This window comes from Labrus bergylta, chromosome 3 (genome assembly GCF_963930695.1).
Source record: "Labrus bergylta chromosome 3, fLabBer1.1, whole genome shotgun sequence".
NCBI classification, from domain to species: domain Eukaryota; kingdom Metazoa; phylum Chordata; class Actinopteri; order Labriformes; family Labridae; genus Labrus; species Labrus bergylta.
In genome coordinates, this window is record NC_089197.1 from 18,166,813 (window position 1) to 18,187,778 (window position 20,966).

Sequence of the window (20,966 nt, forward strand, 5' to 3'; positions counted from 1 at the left end):
CGTTGAGAACACACAAAATGTCACTTCCTGGAGCTTTCGCGGAAAATACAACCCGGGGAAACATTTTATACAGGCAACACAGATAGACAGTGAACATCTACTTTTTCACATCAGTTAACTGTTCGCTTATTAATGGGCGATAAAAAAACGATTTATACATGTAAAAAGTTACATATAGAACCTTTAAGTTACATTCCTTTAAGAAAAACCTGCAGCTCTGACAGTTTATATCCACATAGTCCGTACGTGCTGCGTTTAGTCAGTGCCACATTTTTGCTCTGTCCAATGCGCAGTAGATCACAAGAGAGCTACAAGATCACACTAGAATAAAGAGAACAACGGGCAAAGAACATGTTGCTTTGTCTGTCTGTGGTCGATTTGTTATTCGTCTGGTGCCTGTTTTGACGTAATGTTGATAAAGTGATGAAATGATCATGAGTCAGTAGACTGTGTTTTGTTTTGAAATTGAACGGGTGCTCTGTGTTATTCCTGTCTGGAATGATCTGCTCTGCTAAGCTTGACGCGTGATTGCAGTGGGCTCCATGGAAAATAAACTTAGTGCGTATTTGAAACCGGAGCAGAGGGGCGATGTTTTAACGCTCAGGAAATGGACCGCCGTAGTGCACAGTGCTGATAAAACATGGAGTGCACTGAGTATTTGGAAACACCGAAGTGTCTTTGTCCTCTGAAGCAGAGACAAAGTTCTTTATCAGGGGCACACAGAGATTCTTTAAAGAACTGACAATGTGTATGAGTCAAACTTGGTAAAATGTTTGCTTGAAGGCCATTAGAGCTGTTTTATTATTTTGGAAGAAGCCTTCTTCCATACTTGTCCATACAACATAATATGACCTCAGTATCTGCTGCAGAGTTTACAGTTAATCTATAGATCTAAAGAGTGATGAATATAATGGAGACATCTATATGAATGCATCTTTCAATGCGTCTTTTCTTGTCCTACAGCTACACAACATTTAGTTGTAAAACTTTAATTTTTGAGCTCTAATTTATTTCTTTAATTTTTATTTCTTGATGTTAATGTTTCAAACACTCATTTAGACATGCCATTGTTGCCTCCCCAGAAGCATTAATCAGCATTGAATAGCTGAAAATGAAAATTACAAACAAAATCACAGAAACAACAACATTGACCCAGGTATGCTACTGCTCAGCTTTTGATTTATGAGATGAATGTTTGCTTAAATGGTTATCAATGCCTATTAGTTTATCATTATTGTTAGGGGTAGTACATAACAACATGTTGTTTCCTATCCTCAGTTGACTCTTTGTTGTTTTTAATTGGGTCAGTTCATAAAGTGCAATGTTGATGGTGACTCATAGCGCTCTTTCTCCATTTGGTTCAAAAGAGGACACATCATAATGAGTAGAACTGAGGAAGGGTACAATACTTAAGGTCTCTTCTAATGCTCTTACAGTATTTGCATAAAAATATGTTTTTTTATTGTGGTAAAAAACATTCATCTAGATATTTCAAATCAAAACGTCTCATTTCTAAGATACTTCACCTTGCCATAGAAATGTTTCTGACAAAGAATGAGTGTGTCAAAAGCAGTAAATGGAGTCGTGTTTTTACCCTGTGTGTGTGCTTGCTGGCTCACAAAGGCTACTACACTGTAGGAGCTTGTGAATTTGCAGAGAGTGCAGATTAGAGAGAACAGGGTGTTGTGTTGGAGTCAGTCTTGGTTTAAGTCGGTGAATGAGGGATCGCTGAAGTGAATGAGAGGCACTGCAGCTCTCAACGTTGAGCAGAGAAGCTCTACTGGGGCAGGATCAAAGAACTTAGTCAACCAAGGCTGCTGCTCATCCCAGACTTCAGTCAGCCAACCAAACACGCTAATCTGTGGTCGAGGTCTCGGCTGAAGAGCATCGACAAAAGTGAACCTAATGAGCATTACACACAAGAAAAACAAATGAAAAATAGAACTGGTTATGCTGGAGATACAAATAAGCCCAAGTCCTCTCCATCCCTGTCTATAAACCTCAAAACCTCCCAAAGGATCTACTGTGCTTCTCAAAGGCACAGCATATTGTTTGACTGCTGAAGAGCTTCCTTAACACATACTCCTGCAGGTCATCTTGTGAAACCTATTTTAGCAACTTAAATGTACAATATGTAGAATTTTATGACAATGTTTACATGAAAATATCTAAATTAATTTAAAATTGACTAAACCCGCATTGTAGTTTTTCATTGAGTACTTACATTAAAGACATGGAATCATGTAGCTTAAAAAAATGTAAAGCCATTCATACCATTGTTTTTGTAATGTTTAATTGAATAAATACAGATATATCATGTCTATAACTGCGATGTGGTGTTGAGTAGGGAAATTATACAAATGTTCACTACAGTACAAGACCACAAATCAAAGAGATATAAAAAATGAAATAGAACTGACAGCTCCTGTGGCCACAAACCACTCTGAACAGTGGTTTCGATCTCATATCACTTGACTGAGCATCACCTTTTATCATGGTTCATCCACCGCAATTAATCCTTCACAGATGTGATGCAATTCTCTTCCCCCGCTCTGCCACTTTCACACACCCCGTGTCACTCTGCCCCTCTCTCTGTCTCTCAGCTTCCTCTCTCACACGCATAAATATTGCAAATGTTCATCCCATTTCTTGTCCTTAATTTGAGTTACCTTAGGGCAACCGCAGTAATGTCTTCAGAGATTAATAAAACAAACCTGTTGGGAGTGAAACCCAACTCAGTCAAAAAGAAAAAAAAAATGCAGAGTTGCAGTGCTGCAAAGTTGGTTGTGAGTTTCCTACTCCATACAGTGCATCAATAGGACTGGAAAATGCCCGGACTTTGAGTCTCTCTGGGAGAATATAAGGCTTTCTGAGAGATTTAGGGGGGGGGGGGGGGGGCAATACATTCAGACTACCCAAACCTCAATTCTGGTGTGCAACAGTCATTTATGGCTTCAGGATTGCTCAATAATGCATCAGAACCCACAGGCCTCCAGGGAAAGTAGTCAGTAATCAAAAAGTAAGTTAAGGTTTTCATAATAGGCCCTATAAATAACCAGGGACAGAAATGAGGACATGTAAAATTGATGAGGGATGAATCAAACCCCACAAGGTGGAGGGAGCCTAACACAAAGAAAAGGAATGTGATGTTGAGTGGACTGGCGATACGGCCATGTGCAGAGGAATGAATTGCATAAGTGATTTGTGTCACCAGTGGTGCTGTAAAACTGTACAGATATATGGGCAGTGTTCTACAGCGACAGCTTTAAAATGGGGATATTAATGCAGTAATGCACTCAAGATTTTCAAGTCTTTCACTGCACAGTTCAAACAATCTGCCAATGATTGCATAACCTGTGGCTACCAATTAAAAAGTTTTATACAGCTGGCCCTTTTTTAACGCTGGAAGTACTGTATTGGTGCTTTCTTCTACTCTTGTAAAGTTCATCTCTCAGAATTGTAGCTGTGTCATTTGTGGATTTTAATGAGTATTTTAATGTTGTGTTTTTATTATAAAATCATGAATTCCACACATTTTTAAAAGAGTAACACTTTATAATGATTGATGTTGTCACTTATTGGGAGCATAGATGTGATGGAGCTGGGCCCTAATCTAACTCTTAGTGTAGCATCCATCGATGAGTTGGAACAGTTAACATTTACATTAAAGCTGCAACTCCTAATTATTACATGATCATTAAATATAAAGCGCAAGAAAGGGTTAAACAAACACAAGGCTGTCATTAGAGGACCTGAACATGTGTCAGGTGTGAAACCAAAATTAAAAAATTGAGATATTTTAAAAAAGGAAGTCATGTCTAGTGTTGGGAATATTTGGGCGTCTCACGTTTCAATTGAATTGGATTTTGATTCTTGGGGTCACGATTCGATTCAGAATCGATTTTCTATTCAAAAAGATTCTGGATTCATTGATCCATGGATTCAAAGTCTATTTTTAAAGAAGTACACTGCAGGATATACTCCAGGCATCTGTGAGACTGGCTGAATTTCTTCTTGCTCTATTTGGCATTCTGCTTAGTTAAAGAGCTAGCCTAAGCATTTAGCAGGGAGTGACTGATTAGCCCACAAATTAACAAAAACGATTTTTGGAAGTTATGTATTGATTTTAAATCATAAATTTTTTATTTTTTTTTACATAAATCGATTTTTTCCCCCCACCTCTAGTCATGTCAGATACCTTAGATCAATTCAGTTCTCTTGAATATTTCCTGCTTCCAATCAAAACCTTAATCTTGTTCTCCAAAACCAATGATTGGATATGGTGTATTGATCAAACAGTTTCATTTACCACAAATGAATTATTGCCACCATGACGCCATCCTTTAAAATGATTAAGAACTTTCTGTCCTGTAAGGAACGTTGTTCCCTTCTGAAACCTCCTAACTGTAGTGAGTGAAATCCCCTTAAATCCAGATATTTAATCGTCACAGAAAGCTACTTACTATGCTCCACTTGTTTCAGATCAATGCATCTCTCCATATGATCATATTTGTGTTTTGCTGCAAACTGTTTCCTTGTGCATGATGCAAATGAAACTTTTTTTTCTCAGTGATCACTCCTGCTGAGTTCAAGTGAAAGAGAAAACACACCCAAACATGATTTTTAAAACTTGAGGATTATCTGTTGGAACAAGCACTCAAAAACAAAACTCCCACACATTCTTTCAGAATTTCAAAAGATAGTATGCTTGGGCTTCTTTGCTTTTTTTTTTTTTTTTAAAGAAGTATCTCAAGTTCTCAAGAGCACGTATCATTAATGACACTCTTCTGTGAAAAAGTATTTTAAAGAGAAGTTTTCAAAGTGAGAGGAAAAAGGGGATAAGTTTAAAACGCACTTATTTTGATGACAGAAAAGTCTACAGTCTTTTCATCATCTATTGAGTGGCAGAAATGAGGACAGCAAGCTAAGGAAATAGAAAAGTAATAAGAAGACAGACTGTATGAAACAATCACAAGTGAAAGGTCAAACAAAGGTAAATCATCTCCAATAATTCAAAGAGATACTTATGACACTAACTTTAAAGCGATGTCTAGATGAGGTTTCTTGGCCATAGTCTTTAAATACTAATAATACAAGACATGGTCCAGGAGGCAGACACCGTCTTGACTTACAGGAGGAGGCTTAAAACGTTCCTTTTTGGCAAAGCTTATTGTTCAGGCTGGCTCAGGCTTGGAACAGCCAATTTCCACATACTCTGTGTACGTTGCACACTACAAAACAGTTCTCAGCCACTCCAGTCAATGCACCTGTTTCCACAGCCAATGTTGCGGTAAGTCTCCATCGCGTGCCAGCAGCGCTACTACGCTCTGCTCCGTTTCAAATACACTGCAAGTCTATTTTCAACAGAGCTCGCTGCATGTTTCAAGCTTGACAGAACAGATCACGCCAGACAGGAAGCCAGACAAGGAAAAGCACAGAGCATCTGGTAGATTTCAAAATAAAACTCATTATAAGGACGCACGGTCGTACATTCCATCACTATCAATATTACATCAAAATTGATCTAATCTAATTGATCACCAAACGATCTAATTCCTACGTGATCAATAAGTTCTACTGTGATGTGTGTACAGCAGCTCATGGCTGTACTGCGCTCACATTCCAGAAACGAACTCAGTTGGGCAGGGCACACAGCGTCAGCAGGAGCAAATGGAAATTAGCAGTTAGACTGTCAGGGTACCTGGCACACTGAGCTCATGTCGGTCCCTCTCTATATATCTGTTTGAACACCTAGAATATTATTGCATGTCACTTACTTCAGAGTCTGAGAGTTTGAGTTTTCTACCTCTTAAAAGGTAGTTTTTCCTTGCTACTGTTACTTTAATAAACATTGCTAAGTGCTGTGCTCATGCTGGATTAATGTTATGAATTGGAGCTTTACAAGTAAATGTTGAGAATGATATTATTAGAATGATATTCAAAGTGTAACATATGGATGGTTTAAAAGAGAAATACAATGCTGTGTGATTTTGTTAATTTGCACATTCAAGTACATGCAGATGTTATGCTGGGTTAATGCTGCCTTTTAAATGATCTGTCTTTAAGCGAGCGTTTAAAATTATTCTGAGAACTAATTGTGCCTGTTAAAATAATAAAATTTGAATATTCCTTATCAAATTTAGTTCAAGGAACACGCAGGTAATGTCCTCCGTTGACTGCCAACCTCACAGATGGATCAGTCAACACTCAGCAGTGACACATAAAAAAGAAAAAACATCTATTCTTGATGGTTTTGGCCATTAAAAACGTCCATCTCTCTTATCTGAGGTCTTTCTTTTTCTGCTGCCGACGCAGTGTTTTCAGTTTGTATCATGCTTTGGTCCACATAAAGAGGAAAAAGATTTTAGGACAGCTTTGGTTTGCCAAGGACCACAAAAAAAATGTCCTCATTAAACACAAGTGTCTTTTTCTCATATTGAATACCTACGTCTGAAAGGAAAGACTCATAGATTTTTCAGTTGCGTAGGGTCAAGGCTGCTTTTCAATTATCTTTTTCTAGAAAAACAACTGTGACAAATCTTGAGTTTTTCTGTCAAGGGGAACATTTTTTTTTTGATCAAAAGCAGACATCTTGATGCTTGTCACTGAAGATGATTGCACTTGACAGCATTTGCTTCAGATGAAAAGGAATGTTGAATCAGAGAACATGTTTTAGAAGGAAAGAAACCAAAAGACTCTGATATTCACTGACTAACAGAACAAGCACCGTTAGATTATACTGCGCACTATGTGGAGACCTTCAGGTGTTGCAGTGCACTGACTTCACAGACATGAACGCATTCAATACTTTCAAACACTTTTCACTACAAAGCAGAAATAGTGCTGTTTTGTTCTTTCTGTATGTACTTACATACAGAAGGCTCTGTCAGTCAATCAAGCACATGTTTGTGAGCATGAAGAAATGATAGCTAGTTAGAAAAACCTGTGTCTGGGTCTTGTATGGTAGCTTGTAAGTAGGCAAAATGAAAGTAAAGTAACCTAAAACAATTGAATTTGGTCAAATTATATCTTCAAAAATAATATGTCCCCCTTATCTGCAAGTCTGAGCAAACTGTCCATAAATTAGAAGGATGTATGTAGTGATCCCTGGCTCACCCAGTCTGTATATCAAGGTCTCAATTACCGTATACAGGAAAAAAACATTTTGATTTCCCCCCACACAGTGGGGGGTGTCTGTATCTGATGTGCTGCTTCATCTTTGAATAGTGTATTTGGTTAAGGTAGAGATGGGGTGCGTGGGTAGAGAGCGTGCAGGAGAAGGAGGAAGTATCTTCCGTAATGCTGTCTGCTTCTGGTTCAACAGTACAACAACACGTATGAGGCCTTACAAACAATAAAAACGCAGTAGTGTCAAACATTATAAGAGAAACTGAGCTGAGCAGTAAATAATTAGTCTTGAATGGTCTGGACAGACCTGCTGTGTTCACACCTTAGCTCACTCAGACATCACTGGAGCTGTTTTCACATACAGTATGCACTCTTGTAAATCTCTAGATAATTTCAGGAAGACTGCTCCAGAGTTTCTCCTGATCTGGTTGTTAACATATTCACCTCACAGCAGGAGAATATCCCTGTCAGACAGGAGGGGGGTCTCCTGAGGTAAGATGTGATGTAAAAAAAAAAAAAAAAGATGCGGATGTAGCGGACGAAGCAACGGAGTCCGCTATGTGACGCTATAACTGGAATATATACAACATGCTGGAGAACAGAAAACATAATGCAGCCGTTTAATTACGTGCACAGGGATTGTAGTGGTCGAGTGCATACACTCTATGCACCATGCAGCAGTCTCAGTATAGAAACATCAATCCCCCCCTTCTCATTGGCTTGAGGTGAAGTCTCCGGAGAATATCCTGCTGCATTCTCACTCAGATATGCTGCGGAGAAAATGCTAGGGGTCTGGCAGGAGACACTTGGAATGAAATCTGAACACAAAATTTGACTGTTTGCGTTCACACATACGATATCCTGAGTTTTTCAGGAGTTTTCTGCAAGCGTGAAAGCTCTATTGGACTTTGCTCTAGTTTTCAAGTCAAGATCAATGGATTTGGAGATTTGTATTTTTATAAGCAGCCCCCCTGGGTTACGTACAAACATTTTAAAGAGTGCAATGAATGTGTAAAAGGGGCTTGATTGTTAGTCTTAGATCAGAACCTTATAAGTTACCAACATCAGTGTATAAATGTATGTGTGGATAGGTTGAATGTCAGGTTGTGTAAAGAGCTCATCTAGTTTTCAACCCATCCTCTATTTAAGTCAATTTGTTTAAAACATAGTAGTTATCAGAAGTCTGATCTTAAAGTAGGCTCTGTTTGAAGAAGTAGAAACTGTGGGATGAAAGTATATGTAACTCTTTTTCTGCACAAAACCTCAAGATAAAACAAACCGATGTGGCTTACCGTCAAACTTTTTATGCCTGGAGACAAACGTTGTCCTCATATTCCTGCTGCTCTCCTCCACCAAGATCTCAAACTCCTGTTTGCTCTGCTGGTGGAGATTGTCCTCCATCTCAGATGTGCAGCAGGTGTATCCCTGAGGACAGACACGCAGGTGCTCACCTGAGGGAGACAGAGACAGAGAGAGCCATTTTTATACACATCACTGCCACAGGAATTAGTTTTTTCAAAAGGCAAGAGCTGAGTCTTTGATCAAAACTCTCCTGTGATTTTGGAACTCTCATCACTGAGGCTATCAAAGAGGAACAGAGCGTAACAAATGGGGAAGGATAATATTTGTCGGTAACCTGCTATCCTGTGAAACAGAGAGTAACTTTGATAAGGCAGTGCATACAGCTCATAGAGAATTTTTCTTTATGTCACAGTCCAGAGCACTGCAATAACAGCAACTGAGCTCATGTACATCAGTGATACACACATCAACTAGAAGCAGCGCGTGTAGAAACAGAGAGTCAGTGTGTAAAGACCAAACCAAAGCATAGACATCTGCCACAGGTAAATGGACATTATGAGTTATTGGACTGCAAATCATTCAACAAATCATCATGATAAATGATCAATTCATTAGCAGACTTATTTCTAAGAAACAGCTTATTCACGTAGCAATTATCGTCCATGTGGAGTTTTAGTTTGACCATTTCGTGAACTAAATTACAATTTCCACTCTCCTTTTGGTCTATACAAACTACTGATAGTGATATGTGGCTCTATTTTCACCAGCTGCTCCCTGACGGTGTCCTTTTAATGTTTGATACTTTGCAGGGAGATCACAGAGGTCTTTATGAGGGCTGGAGAATAATACATTTGTTAACTGCTTAATGTGAATCAGATCAAAACAGATCAAACTAAATTTAGAATAAAACAATTAATAAAAGAATTGAACTTTCATTTGATACATAAAAACATTGATTGCTATAACTTTATGCAGAAACATTTACAATTCCCACATTTGAACTGATGTACTTCAGAGTATCCCTTACTCATAAGGCAGCTGTGGCTCAGTTGGTAAAGTCGGTCGTCTCTCTATCCGGAAGATCAGGGGTTCGATCCCTAGCTCCTGATGCAACATGCACTATGTGTACTTGGGGAAGAGACTTAACCCCAAGTTTCTCCTGCTGCTTCGTCGGCAGAGTGTGAATGTGTATGAATGGGATTAGTTACTTCTGATAGTCACTTTACAAAGCAACCTCTGCTTTCAGTGCTTGAATGGGTAGGTGTGACCTGCTGTGTAAAAGCGCTTTGAGTAGTCAGAAGACTAGAAAAGCGCTAAACAGGCTCAAGATCATTTAACATTTACCATTACTTAACCCTAAGTTAAGGAGTTAATTCAGGGTTCAGTTTGAGTTTTTTTTTATATTGTATGAATAATGATATATTAATTAATTTGAGACTTCAGCTGTGACACAACGATAAAATAAAATCAACCGAAAGAACATATTTTTTAGAATGAATAGCCAAGTGGGTCCAGCCTTAATCAAACACGTCCTGTTTTTATTCCCTCACAAGGAAAGAAGTTCACATTTTATGGCTCTCATTGCGATGGAATATCCCCCAGTGGAAGTGGCAGAAAGGTTGGTGGTAGAGATGTGGATCCTCGGTAAATAAAACCAACAGGAAGCACAAGGTCACGAGTTGTGAAGTACTAGTTAATAAGATTAATTCTCTCCTCACTAAGAAACAGGAATGTGTTTCATGGATAATGTGATGAGCCTTGGACTCTGGAGTTTTTGTACATGATATGATGTGTAAGTATAAGATTCAATTAAAAAAAGGAAAATACAAATGTTTCTGTAGATGAGTCTTTGCTTGTTCAGAGTTGCGATTCATCCAGGGTCAGTTACATGTTTCTCTTCAAAAAAAGCCTTTGAGAAGATGATTGATTTAAATCAATTCACAGCCTGGCAGAATTATTACACATGGACACAGTGTGCATATCAGAGTTTAAAGATGAGCAAAGAAGTGTCTGCACGATTCACAAACAGAAGTTTTGGACCTCAGGGAGAGTGTTAAATAATTTGTTAAATTTGGAGAGTTCACCAAAGTGCAGTAGTCATTATTTATCAAGTGGAGAAAAAGTAGAATTATACCTCTATGGCTACAATCCCTTTGGAAAGACAACAATCAGTGAATTACCTCACACATCCCCAAAAACCTTCTCATTAAAAAAGATGGGGAAACATCTGTGGATTATTCCCTGAGTGGGGAGGAGTGTAGAAGTACATGAACCACATAAAAGAACGAGGAAAAACTATTGTGAATTCTGATGAGATGAAAAAAACTCAGCTAAACAGTTTTAATGCACGGCACTATCTGACTGAAAACCGGCTGGACCCATCGTGCATTTAACACAATCTCTGAAGGCAGCGTCAACGGGCAGGTGGGCTAATTTTCTATCAGGGACTTTGAGACATGTGAGATTGGAGAGAGATACCAGTCAGACACACACACACACACACACACACACACACACACACGCACACACACACACACGCACACACACACACACACACACACACACTCCCCTGAAGCAAACACAATTACAGAGCTGAAGACCTTCAGTCGAGACATCCCCAAGAAGGAATTTTGAACAAGAGGAATAAGTTCATGAGCAACTCATCTTAAAGATTTGAACTAAACAGGTCGTCTGATTTGCACTGAGCAACCTCAGAAACAATATACTTTAAGTATCTACAAAACCACACCAAGCTTCACTGAATCTGGAAAGAAGGCTGTGATAAAGAACCTCAACTGAGACAGACAAGTATGCTTATAATAAAAGCATTCCCCAGTGAGCAAAAAGTTTTTTTCAAAATTGATGTATTTTTTTTATAATCTTCTGCAGATCATGTTGTAAAACACGTTGTTAGGGGCGGCTGTTGCTCAGTTGGTAGAGTTGTCGTCTCTCAACAAAAAAGTCGGGGGTTCGATCCCCAGCTCCTGCATTAAAATGTTCAATGTGTCCTTGGGCAAGACACTGAACCTCAAGTTTCTCCCACTGCTTCATCTGCAGTGTATGAATGTGTATGAATGGGATTAATTACTTCTGATGGTCACTTTACATACCATCAGTGTGTGAATGGGTAGTGTGAAGTACTAAATCTAGCATGAACAGCTCCTGGTGCTGATTATGATACACTGGGCTTAATGGGTACAAGACACGATCCACAGGAGGCAAAAATTATTGGTAATATCATACACGTCAACAGCGCCTTTATGAAAACTTGAAAGATTTTCAACTTGAGAGCTCAGAGCGGCAGCACAAAATTGGCAGAGCGCTTGTAAAAAAGACTTTGGGCACTGCGCTTTTTGCCAACTCTTCTTGCTCATTGAAAACAATTGAAAAAAGACGCTGGCGCTCATGAAAAAATGCTACGTGGACACTGGGCCAAGTCAAGTCAGTCATAAAGCAGACATCTTTATACTTTATTAAACACCTTAGACATTCCTAATTTAACGTAAGACTACTCCAGCAAAGCAAATACACAATATCTGTTTTTTTTCATGCGCAAAATATGAATATTGAGGAGGTTCAGGTCAAATTTTGCTTAATACAAAGAGCACACACCCCCTCACTCTCTTTGTTGTATTGTAGGCTTTACTAACCTCTCAGTGATTTTCCTACGTAAAAAAAAAAAAATCATTTCAGATTTAATGATTGGAAAGTAAACTAGTGCATAACTAAATGAAACAAAAACTGAAACACAAACTGAATCTTAACCACTGCCTGACAGATAGAAAATGAAAACGGTCCATCTCCCATCAAAGAGAACTCTAACGCTCCAATGTTCTCCATGTACAAACCAACATAAAAATGTTTTACTTTTACCAAGATGACAAAAACCCTTTAATTAGTGTCTCACTTGTTTTCCATTCCTTTGCACATTGGTGTGAAGTTTTACTTGTGAGCACAAAAGTCAGATACAGGAGCTTGAGAGAAGACCTTTTGGGTGTCATGAAAATGGAAAAACTCCTGAATGACAAGAAGAGATCAATGAACAAACTAAAGATTGAGGCTGTGGTTTTTGTGAAAGCATTTAAGGAACACTGGCCATTATGTGTTCTTTCAACTGTTTTGTCGTCTTGGGCAGCAACAGGAAGAAAACAAGCGAAAAAATAAATAAAGTAACTTGTGTAACTTCTTTGTAAAATTGTTACATGTCTACACCTCCTTACCGATATAGAAATATAACAAGTTATCATATTTTCATGCAAACTTACTTCATCAGTTCTCCCTCCTGCTGTTAGTCTGGCACAATCAGACATCATTATCCTAGGCTTAAAAAGGACCTCTGTCCAGCAGTCACATAAAAGGTAGGGGGTGTGCGTCACTTTCTCCCAGTCCTACCAGTTAACTTTAAAGAGAGAGAGAGATGAAATGCCTGCCGCTGCACCGGTGGTGGATTTATGCAGAATAGACTCAGACTGTGGGACTTTTTTTAAAGGATCATACTTTGCAGAGCGTATACACAGGCAGGCACACTGGTGTTCAGTATGCATATACAGTAACTTAAAGAGGGGCCTTGCACGGATAATGAAACGAGGATGCAGTATGTATACGTGCTGGCACTCTCAAATGTGCTTAATCCTTAATCAGTCCTTAGAGAGGCACCCAGCTACAGTAATGAGGTGCACCATCAACAGTTCAACACAAACCCCATTGTCTCCAGAGAAATGCTGCAGGCCTCCTGGACACAGAGACCAAACTCTGTGAGAAAAAAACAAAACAAGATGATTCTATCACATTCTCTTGTTTCTCTGATAAATGACAGTGCTGTAATCTGTTAGCAATGCAACATCATTCCTCAGCTGTCACACTTTATTTATACTGTGAGGAGATGCAAAGCTGTGTGATAATCCTCATGCCGAGATGCGTTTAATGTAGCACATCATGCCCGCAGAGAAAACAATATCGTGCATTGTATGGTGCAGTATAGTGGTTATATTTTATTAACTTCATGTCACTTTGTGTTGTGTCAGCTCTGTTGTCATTGAGCTCTTGAAACAAGGTATTATTGAGTTGTCAGTGTAGTGAAACAGGGTATATCACTTTTGGAGGATGTTAAGGCCAACTAGATCTGGCATGCATCAGCTAGTTTGCAAATGTCAAAGAAAACATCTATTTAGATCCACTTTTTTCTGACAATGAAAAAAACAAGCTTGAAGATGATGCACATGGACAACAGAGTAAGAGTATGTGGTTTATTTTTTTTAGTGAATCAAATCAGTAAAAATAAAACATTTTCTCCCAGAAGCCCTGCATCTCTGAAGGAAATCCATTCCAGTACGAAGACTCAGCTGATGCAGTAAATTGAGTTAAATTTTCAAAGTAGTCAGATTGCCGCTGTGGAAAACTGAAGGCTGGACCAATAAAAACAGGGGGAAAAAATCAATAAAAAAGCAGAACTTTACTTAAGTGCAAATGACAGCTGAAAGGAAACCCTGGTGTTTTAAGCTTTCACAGGTTGTGCACCACTCTTTTCATCTCTCAGACTTGTTTTTGTATAAACACATTATTTGACACATCCTGCTACTTTCTCCACTTTGAAAACGGTGATGCTGCGGTTACATAAAACCAACAGGAAAAAAAGAAAAAAAAGAACTTTGAGAGTGCCAGGCAGGAGTGTGCGCTGCATGTTTATGATGTTGTGACGGCTGTTTGTGTCTCATGTTATTCTTTCTCCGTCTGTCTTCTTCTCTGGCTGCTTTCCATAAGAAAGACACCAGCAGAACAGCAGAACATAGAAATAGAAAATAAGTCAGAGTGATACAGAACAAAACTATTTAAAACATATTTTGCACATAAAACTTTTCTGCTCATTGTTCTGCTGGCTTCATACATCCTGAATTCTTTCCTCCCCCTCTATAAAAACAAAACAAACTCAAACATCTATCTTAGTGAACTTAGAGAATAATCGCTCCTAAATCTAGATGGGATTTTGGCTTACCAGACCATATCTGTCCTGTTCTAGATGGTTGCTTTGCACCCAAGATGGAATTCGAAACCAAGCTGTCAATACGCTGCATGCTTTCAGGATCACAGTTGTGCACAGTCTCGGTCAGGCTGAGTTAGACTTCGTAGACTTAACACCAACAGTGCCAATAAAGAATTGAAACATAGAAAGCTAGGCATGTGTGTATGGGTGAAAGCCTAATGTTACAGCTGTTTTTGAAGGAGAATCCAACAAATAAGTTGAAAGTCCAATGATGATTAAAAGGAATCAAGCTCTTTTAAACAAGAAAGCAGTGTACATTCAATATGAAATATGAAATAAAGGAATCAGTCGCCCCTTTTTACATTAGACTATTCAACACGCCCAAATTGGTACCAACCTTTATACAAAGACTTTACATTTTAAAGCTTTATACAGTATACAGTGGATGGGCTTATTGTGGGGGAATGCCGTTTCCATTCCACAACTATGACATAAGAAACATTTCCTGTACTTGCTGCACTTTCATTTGCTGTAAAGATAGGTCGATCTATGTCCCGATTCAACCGGGACCGTCGCGTATTCAAGCTCCGTGTCCCAAGTCCCCACAAATATCTATAGAACACTAATATGTCCTGGTTGTGAACAGTCCCCGTCTTGTTTCCAATCAAAATAATCCAACATGCTTGCAACACAGATGTGTCTCTATTATGTCAATCAATGTTGTTGCTAAGCTGTTGCTGTTTTAACCGATCGAAAAACAACACTACTGCACGAGTCAAAGTTTAATACTGATTTGACTGTATATGTGTCAAGAAGTCAGCGTTTTCCAAAGAGCTCCAGGTGAGCTTTTACAGCTTCCTTCAAAAAGTACCAGGCAGTGAATGTGCTGCATTTTGTACACTCTGCAAGTGTCGGCCCACGGTGGAAACGCCCACAAACAAAGCCATGTTAAAATGAGCAAACTCAAACAGAGGGTACAGGCTGGAAGTAGCGCTGTTGTGATCTACTTCAGTGAGGGCAAACACCAATCATAACCTACTAAAACAAGCTGCTCAGGAGGGGAACCTTTCCCTTCTAGCTTATGTGATCATAGCAGGTCACTGCGAATCGGTTCATGTGGGTTGGCTGTAAAATTGAGGTGTCCTGGTCTGGAAGTCTGAAAATATTATAACCTCACATGAAGGCAAAAACCCTACACTCTGTTTATATGTGCTTTTATGAATTTATAAAGCATCTCTGTTATTGTATTCTGTGATAAACATAAGCCTCAGTAATGGCCTCATTGTGTTTGTTGCTAAACCGATGGCTGCAGGTAAAGAGGGCCAATCAGGAAGTTGGGAACAGTCCCAGACCATGTCCATAGCATCTGTTAAAATGTTGTGCCAAAATCAGAGCTGCAACCAAACTGTGTGCTGCTTCTGAGACTTTTGCACCTCTTTTTAACATGCCTAGTTAATGGTGGGCTGTGTACACGTGTATATATATTTTTTGACACAACAACAGACAAAGTGATGACCGCCCGTACAGCAGAGAGGCACGAACCATATGTAAGCCTGCGGTGACAACAGTGACAGCAGCGCTAATATACTAAAGACGCTACACGGTGTCACGTCGGGATCTTATGTGCGGGGAAGCTTGCACTCGTTTAGCTGTAAAACAACACGACTGTATCTTAAGCATGAAGAGTCTGACACATCCACCCACATTCATGATTCATTATGCTGCGAACCTGTTCACAAATTCATGAATCAGCACACACCAAGAAGACAGGCCAGCGAACGCACATACATAATAGATTATTTACTCACAGCTTTATCTATGACTTATGAGCGAATAAAGATGCGCTCACTATAAAAGGAGTGTGGACAAAAGGCCCTCACTCTCCTGTTTAACCCGGTCCAGATTGCTAAAGCAGCACTCTCGTCCTTGCAGCTGCCTCAGGCACAGATGTCAGAAGGCGCTGCTGCAGATTCTTTTCAGAGGAGCTGATCAGAGATCTAAATGTATGTAATTACAGAAGGCAAGATAATTAAGGACAAATGCTAATCTTCTGTGGGGATTTTACAGTGAAACACTCTGGCATTAGCTCAAATGTTTCCTAATCAAAAGGGAACCGAGGCATAAGAAATATTGTTCCCCGTACATATGTAATCACACATTGGTTGTTTTGTTCTGCGTCTTTTATGCGCAGATGTGTTGGGGGCTACTTTGGATCACTATCTTCGTGATTGAAGTGTAGCGTTGTAATTAGAGGGAAATTGCTTACTACGGTTTCAGAGAATGCTCAGCGCTCGCTCGCCTCTGTGCCAGGGAACGGCAGGAGGAAAGATGGGGGACAGACAACGCCTGTTTGACACTCAGAGTTCTCAGGATCATTAAAAATGTAACTTTTCACATTATTATGTGTGACACGTGTGTTTAACCAAGCAGATGCTCTGATCTGCTAAATAACAAAGTCAGCAGTATGTAGGTCATAAGGAAGAAGTGGATGGACCTGGAGGTGTGATCACGCAGAGATTAAAGAAGAACTAACATCATGTACTTTATTCCGCGCCTGCCTTGTATTTGGCCTCAGTTCCCTTTGGCTTCATATCTCCCTTGATATTAAAGAAGCATGTACTCCGCTTGTTTGAGGTTTCATATGCAAGCAGGCGTTGCAATCATGTCTAACGGGCAGGCACATTTCTTATCCTTCCTTTCTAATAACAGTTCATTAAAATTGGCAGCAGAGCCCAGTTTGCTATGCAGCCAGCCCTGTGATGTTAAAGCTCAACTTTTGAAGTGATGCTCCGGTGACATTCAACAGAGAAGACTTTACGATCATTTCCATGCGAAGTTCGGCACTTATCAATTTGGACGTGAAGCGGAGGGTACGCTCAAATCCCACGCCAGATCTCAGTTCATGTACGCACGTTTTCAACTCAGTGTGGACTTGGAGGGCAGCGAATCTGTCTGTGTCGGACATTCATTAGATCACTGCAGTGCCTAAGTTTCTTTTTTACAGTCTATGGTTAAGACAGGCAGATAGAGGTTCACAGATTTACTGCTAAATAAGATATGTCATCTAAAATGTATTTTATAATACGCTCCACCTCAAACGATCTATGTAAGCGATATTGCTTTTTAAATGATGTTGAGCAGTGCATGATGTCAGGTGATTTCATTAGTTGTGTGTTATATTTGATGAATTTATGTTTTTTCATCGATTTAGGCTACTTTAAAGATTAGGTATTAGAGAGGCTGCTTTCGGTAATTAGGCCTACATGTTACACGTTCATGCGCACAGGAATATCGCTGCAGAAAATATTGAGACAAATGAAAATAGAAAAACTAAAAACAGTTACTTTAAAAGGACAGAGGATACTAAATACAATTTTTAACCTCTGAAATATGAAATATTTAAGAATACAGAACATCAACTAATCGGTATGTCCGGAGATTTAAATAATCATGTGTAATTGCACACAGCAGACGCACTTAGGCCAGACTACATGACTTAATAACGAATAAAGGGGGGGCTTCTTATGCAAGTGTTAAATTCTTATGTTTGAAATATAGGCTATTCAGAAATACACATTACACAGCGCTTGAACAAACACTTTATTCATTTGATCCAGGACGTTTCAGGTTTCTCTTCTCTTTTAAAGTTTCATTAATGGCGAACAAGGAGCCTGTTTGTGCAGCCGAAGTTATCCGACACAGATGCAGGCTCCCCTGTACCACTTTGGCCTGATATTGAGGCTGAACCGATGAAAGAAGCCACCCGCTCCTCAATCTGGGATTATTTCAGGTGGGCTCCGGCGGGCGTATGGGAGCTGCTTCTTTTAAAACCCGCAACACTAGGCTACATTGTAGCAATCGTATGGTCTGACCAGGTTTTTTTTAAACTAAAAGTAAAAAATTGTGGTTATATTATAGTCTAGATTATACGTTATATATCACAGATGTTTAAATTAATTATTTAAAACTCTGCTGGAGTTCGGTTATCCACACTAGCGCTGTTGAGATTTCCATGCAGGCGCATTTCTTCTGACACTCTTTAAGCCTTCATTTCAGGCTGCCAAACAACACAATGTTATTCCTCTTTACTTTTCTCTGTTATGGTGTCACTCATGTCATATCTCGTTTCTCTTCTTTGCCGTATTATGGATCTCCATGCCGTAAACTCTGGGGGCGAGGACAGCTGAGGCGTGGAATTAAATGACAATCATTTCCAGCCACCATACTTATCAACACTCGGTCATGCGTACGCTGTGATCAGCCAGATATGCACATTTCATAGGTCCCACGTGGACCCTGTCATACAATGATTTCTACACCCAAATCTGCGCTTGGTTTCTACACCAGACTGATAAGTGAGGGCCACTGCACCAAAAGGACATTCTGATGCTGAGGTTTTCTTCTTGCTGTTGTACTGCTTGTGTAATCAGCTGGTGTTTGGACTTGAAATTAACAGAACAATGGGAACATTTACCACAACAAAATCACAATACAACAAATCAGAGAGAAAAAATACACAGCCACTTAAGAAGCCAGCTCAATAAGGCTGATGTTAAGGATTTTGACATCTATATTCCAAAGTCTCTGGTCAAGGAGCTATATATCTCTTCAGTTTAAAAAAAACACATTTTCAAATGGAGCCATTTATTTGATACTGTTGGTAAGAAAAGATGCAAAGTGGACACATAATCTCAATAAATCATTAGTTTAACAGTTTGCAACTGTTGCCTTGCAATCGCAACAAAACCTTCGACCCACTGCTTTCACCTTTGCTAGGATTTTATATTCCAAGCTACTACAACCTCTCCCTCAAACCTTGGTAAACTGCATTGGTAAAGCCTTAGGCTTCGTGCACCATAGCTGAAATCTGTAACAATGAGGGACCTGAAAGGTTAAGAATGGACTTCTCACCTCAGGCACTGCATGTTTTCACACATGGATGTATTTAAAAGAAACCTCAAATAATAAATTCCTATACTTCATGCCTGTGTGTTATCACGTTATACTCCTATATGGAAAGTAAAGGTCAGTTTAGAGCTATGAACAAATAGTGAGTGAAATTCTTAATTCAAAGTCGAAGTTAAAGTTTTCGAAATCTTAGAAAATTACGTAGAACATTAAAACTGTTTGGGTAAGCTCACAAGTAAAATAAATCTGCTAAGAGTTCATACTAACAGAGAGACTATAAGAAAGAGCTTCATACAATAATACAAAGAGGAAGTTTTAGAAAGAGTTTGTCTGGTAAGGTTAAGGAGAATCAAGAGTTCAGAAAAGTGCTGAAAGCAAACTTCTTGAAACTGTTTGCCAAAGAAGAAATGCAGAACTAAGTTTTGAAAGGAGCAGGGGTTAGAAGGACTGAATGACATGCTGGCTTGTTCACCAGACTTTCAGATAATGCTTCGATGGTTTCCTACTTCTACCATAGAAAGACAGAGAGCAAGCGAGGAAGCAATTCAAAGAGAATGCACATATAATTCTTGTAATTAAATGGATAGTAGACAGCTGGGCACATCGACATACAACCCCTTACTTGTGTTTGGTCAATAATCATTGTGCCTGCTCATCTGCTAACAACTGCAGCAGGCTCTGTATATTGTGTTGATGTGCTATAAGGTGCGAGACCTCAATAGTCACAGAGCGCCGAGCTGAACTGTGATTAGTCCCGGTCACTTTGCCAACTCATGATAAGGCTTCAAAGGAGAAGCTGAGGATAATAACTCAAAGCTGGAGTTAAACATGTCCTGAGGCTGCGTCTTCAACACGGCAGATCAAATAATCTAAACAAAATGTATATCTCTCGTCACACTGCTGCAGTATTTCATAGTGTTAAACCTCAGCTCAATGTATTTTTCTTAAATTCGAGAAACATCCTATCGTGGTCACTTCATACTGTACACATACCAATGTGCATGGTTTATTTAAGCACTGCCATAAAGAAGCAGAAGGATGACGGCATATTGCAGACAATAATTATTCAACTCTTTATTTATATAGCTCTCTTTTTAATTCTCTCACCTTTCATTTTAACACAATGAGAACCATGAATATCTTCCAGGGACAGCTTGAAAATTCTGCAGCATACTCCCCACATTCAGAAGAAATAATTTCTCTTCCCTCATGACGCGCAGCTTCTCAGTCCGACTTTGAGTGTCACCATTCAGAACATCATTTAACACTTGATTTCAGTGTGCTTTGACAAAGTGTTGTCACAACTACTTTTTAATGAGCGTACATTGCCTTAAACTTGTTTTATTCCACTGTCACTGACACACTGATGGTGACAAAACTTGAGTTACACATAAACTGATGTAGGATTTATTCTATATATACAGCTTAAGAAATAAGGAAATGAATCCTTAAATATTGTGCAGTTTGAAGATATAAAAATAAGCTCCAAAAAGGGACCATGGCTTAAGTCAAGAGCTGATCCAAAAGGCTCTGTTACCAAAGGATACATAAGGTAGTAAGAAGGGATATTTTAAATGCTTTAGATTTCCTTCTTAATTTCATCCCCATAACTTCAAACATATGTTGCAGGGAATAGTAAAAACTCCAG

At 39.2% G+C, this 20,966-nt stretch overlaps 1 protein-coding gene across 2 annotated transcripts in view; it reads right to left on the reverse strand.

Moving 5' to 3' along the window:
• The window catches only part of gpc6a (glypican 6a), a 140,715-nt gene that overhangs the window by 100,261 nt on the left and 19,488 nt on the right, over positions 1–20,966 (reverse strand). For both annotated transcript variants that reach the window (XM_020635908.3, XM_020635907.3), the window contains exon 2: positions 8,421–8,579. In XM_020635908.3, coding sequence (XP_020491564.1) covers positions 8,421–8,579 — 159 coding nt within the window. The remainder of the gene's footprint in view (positions 1–8,420; positions 8,580–20,966) is intronic.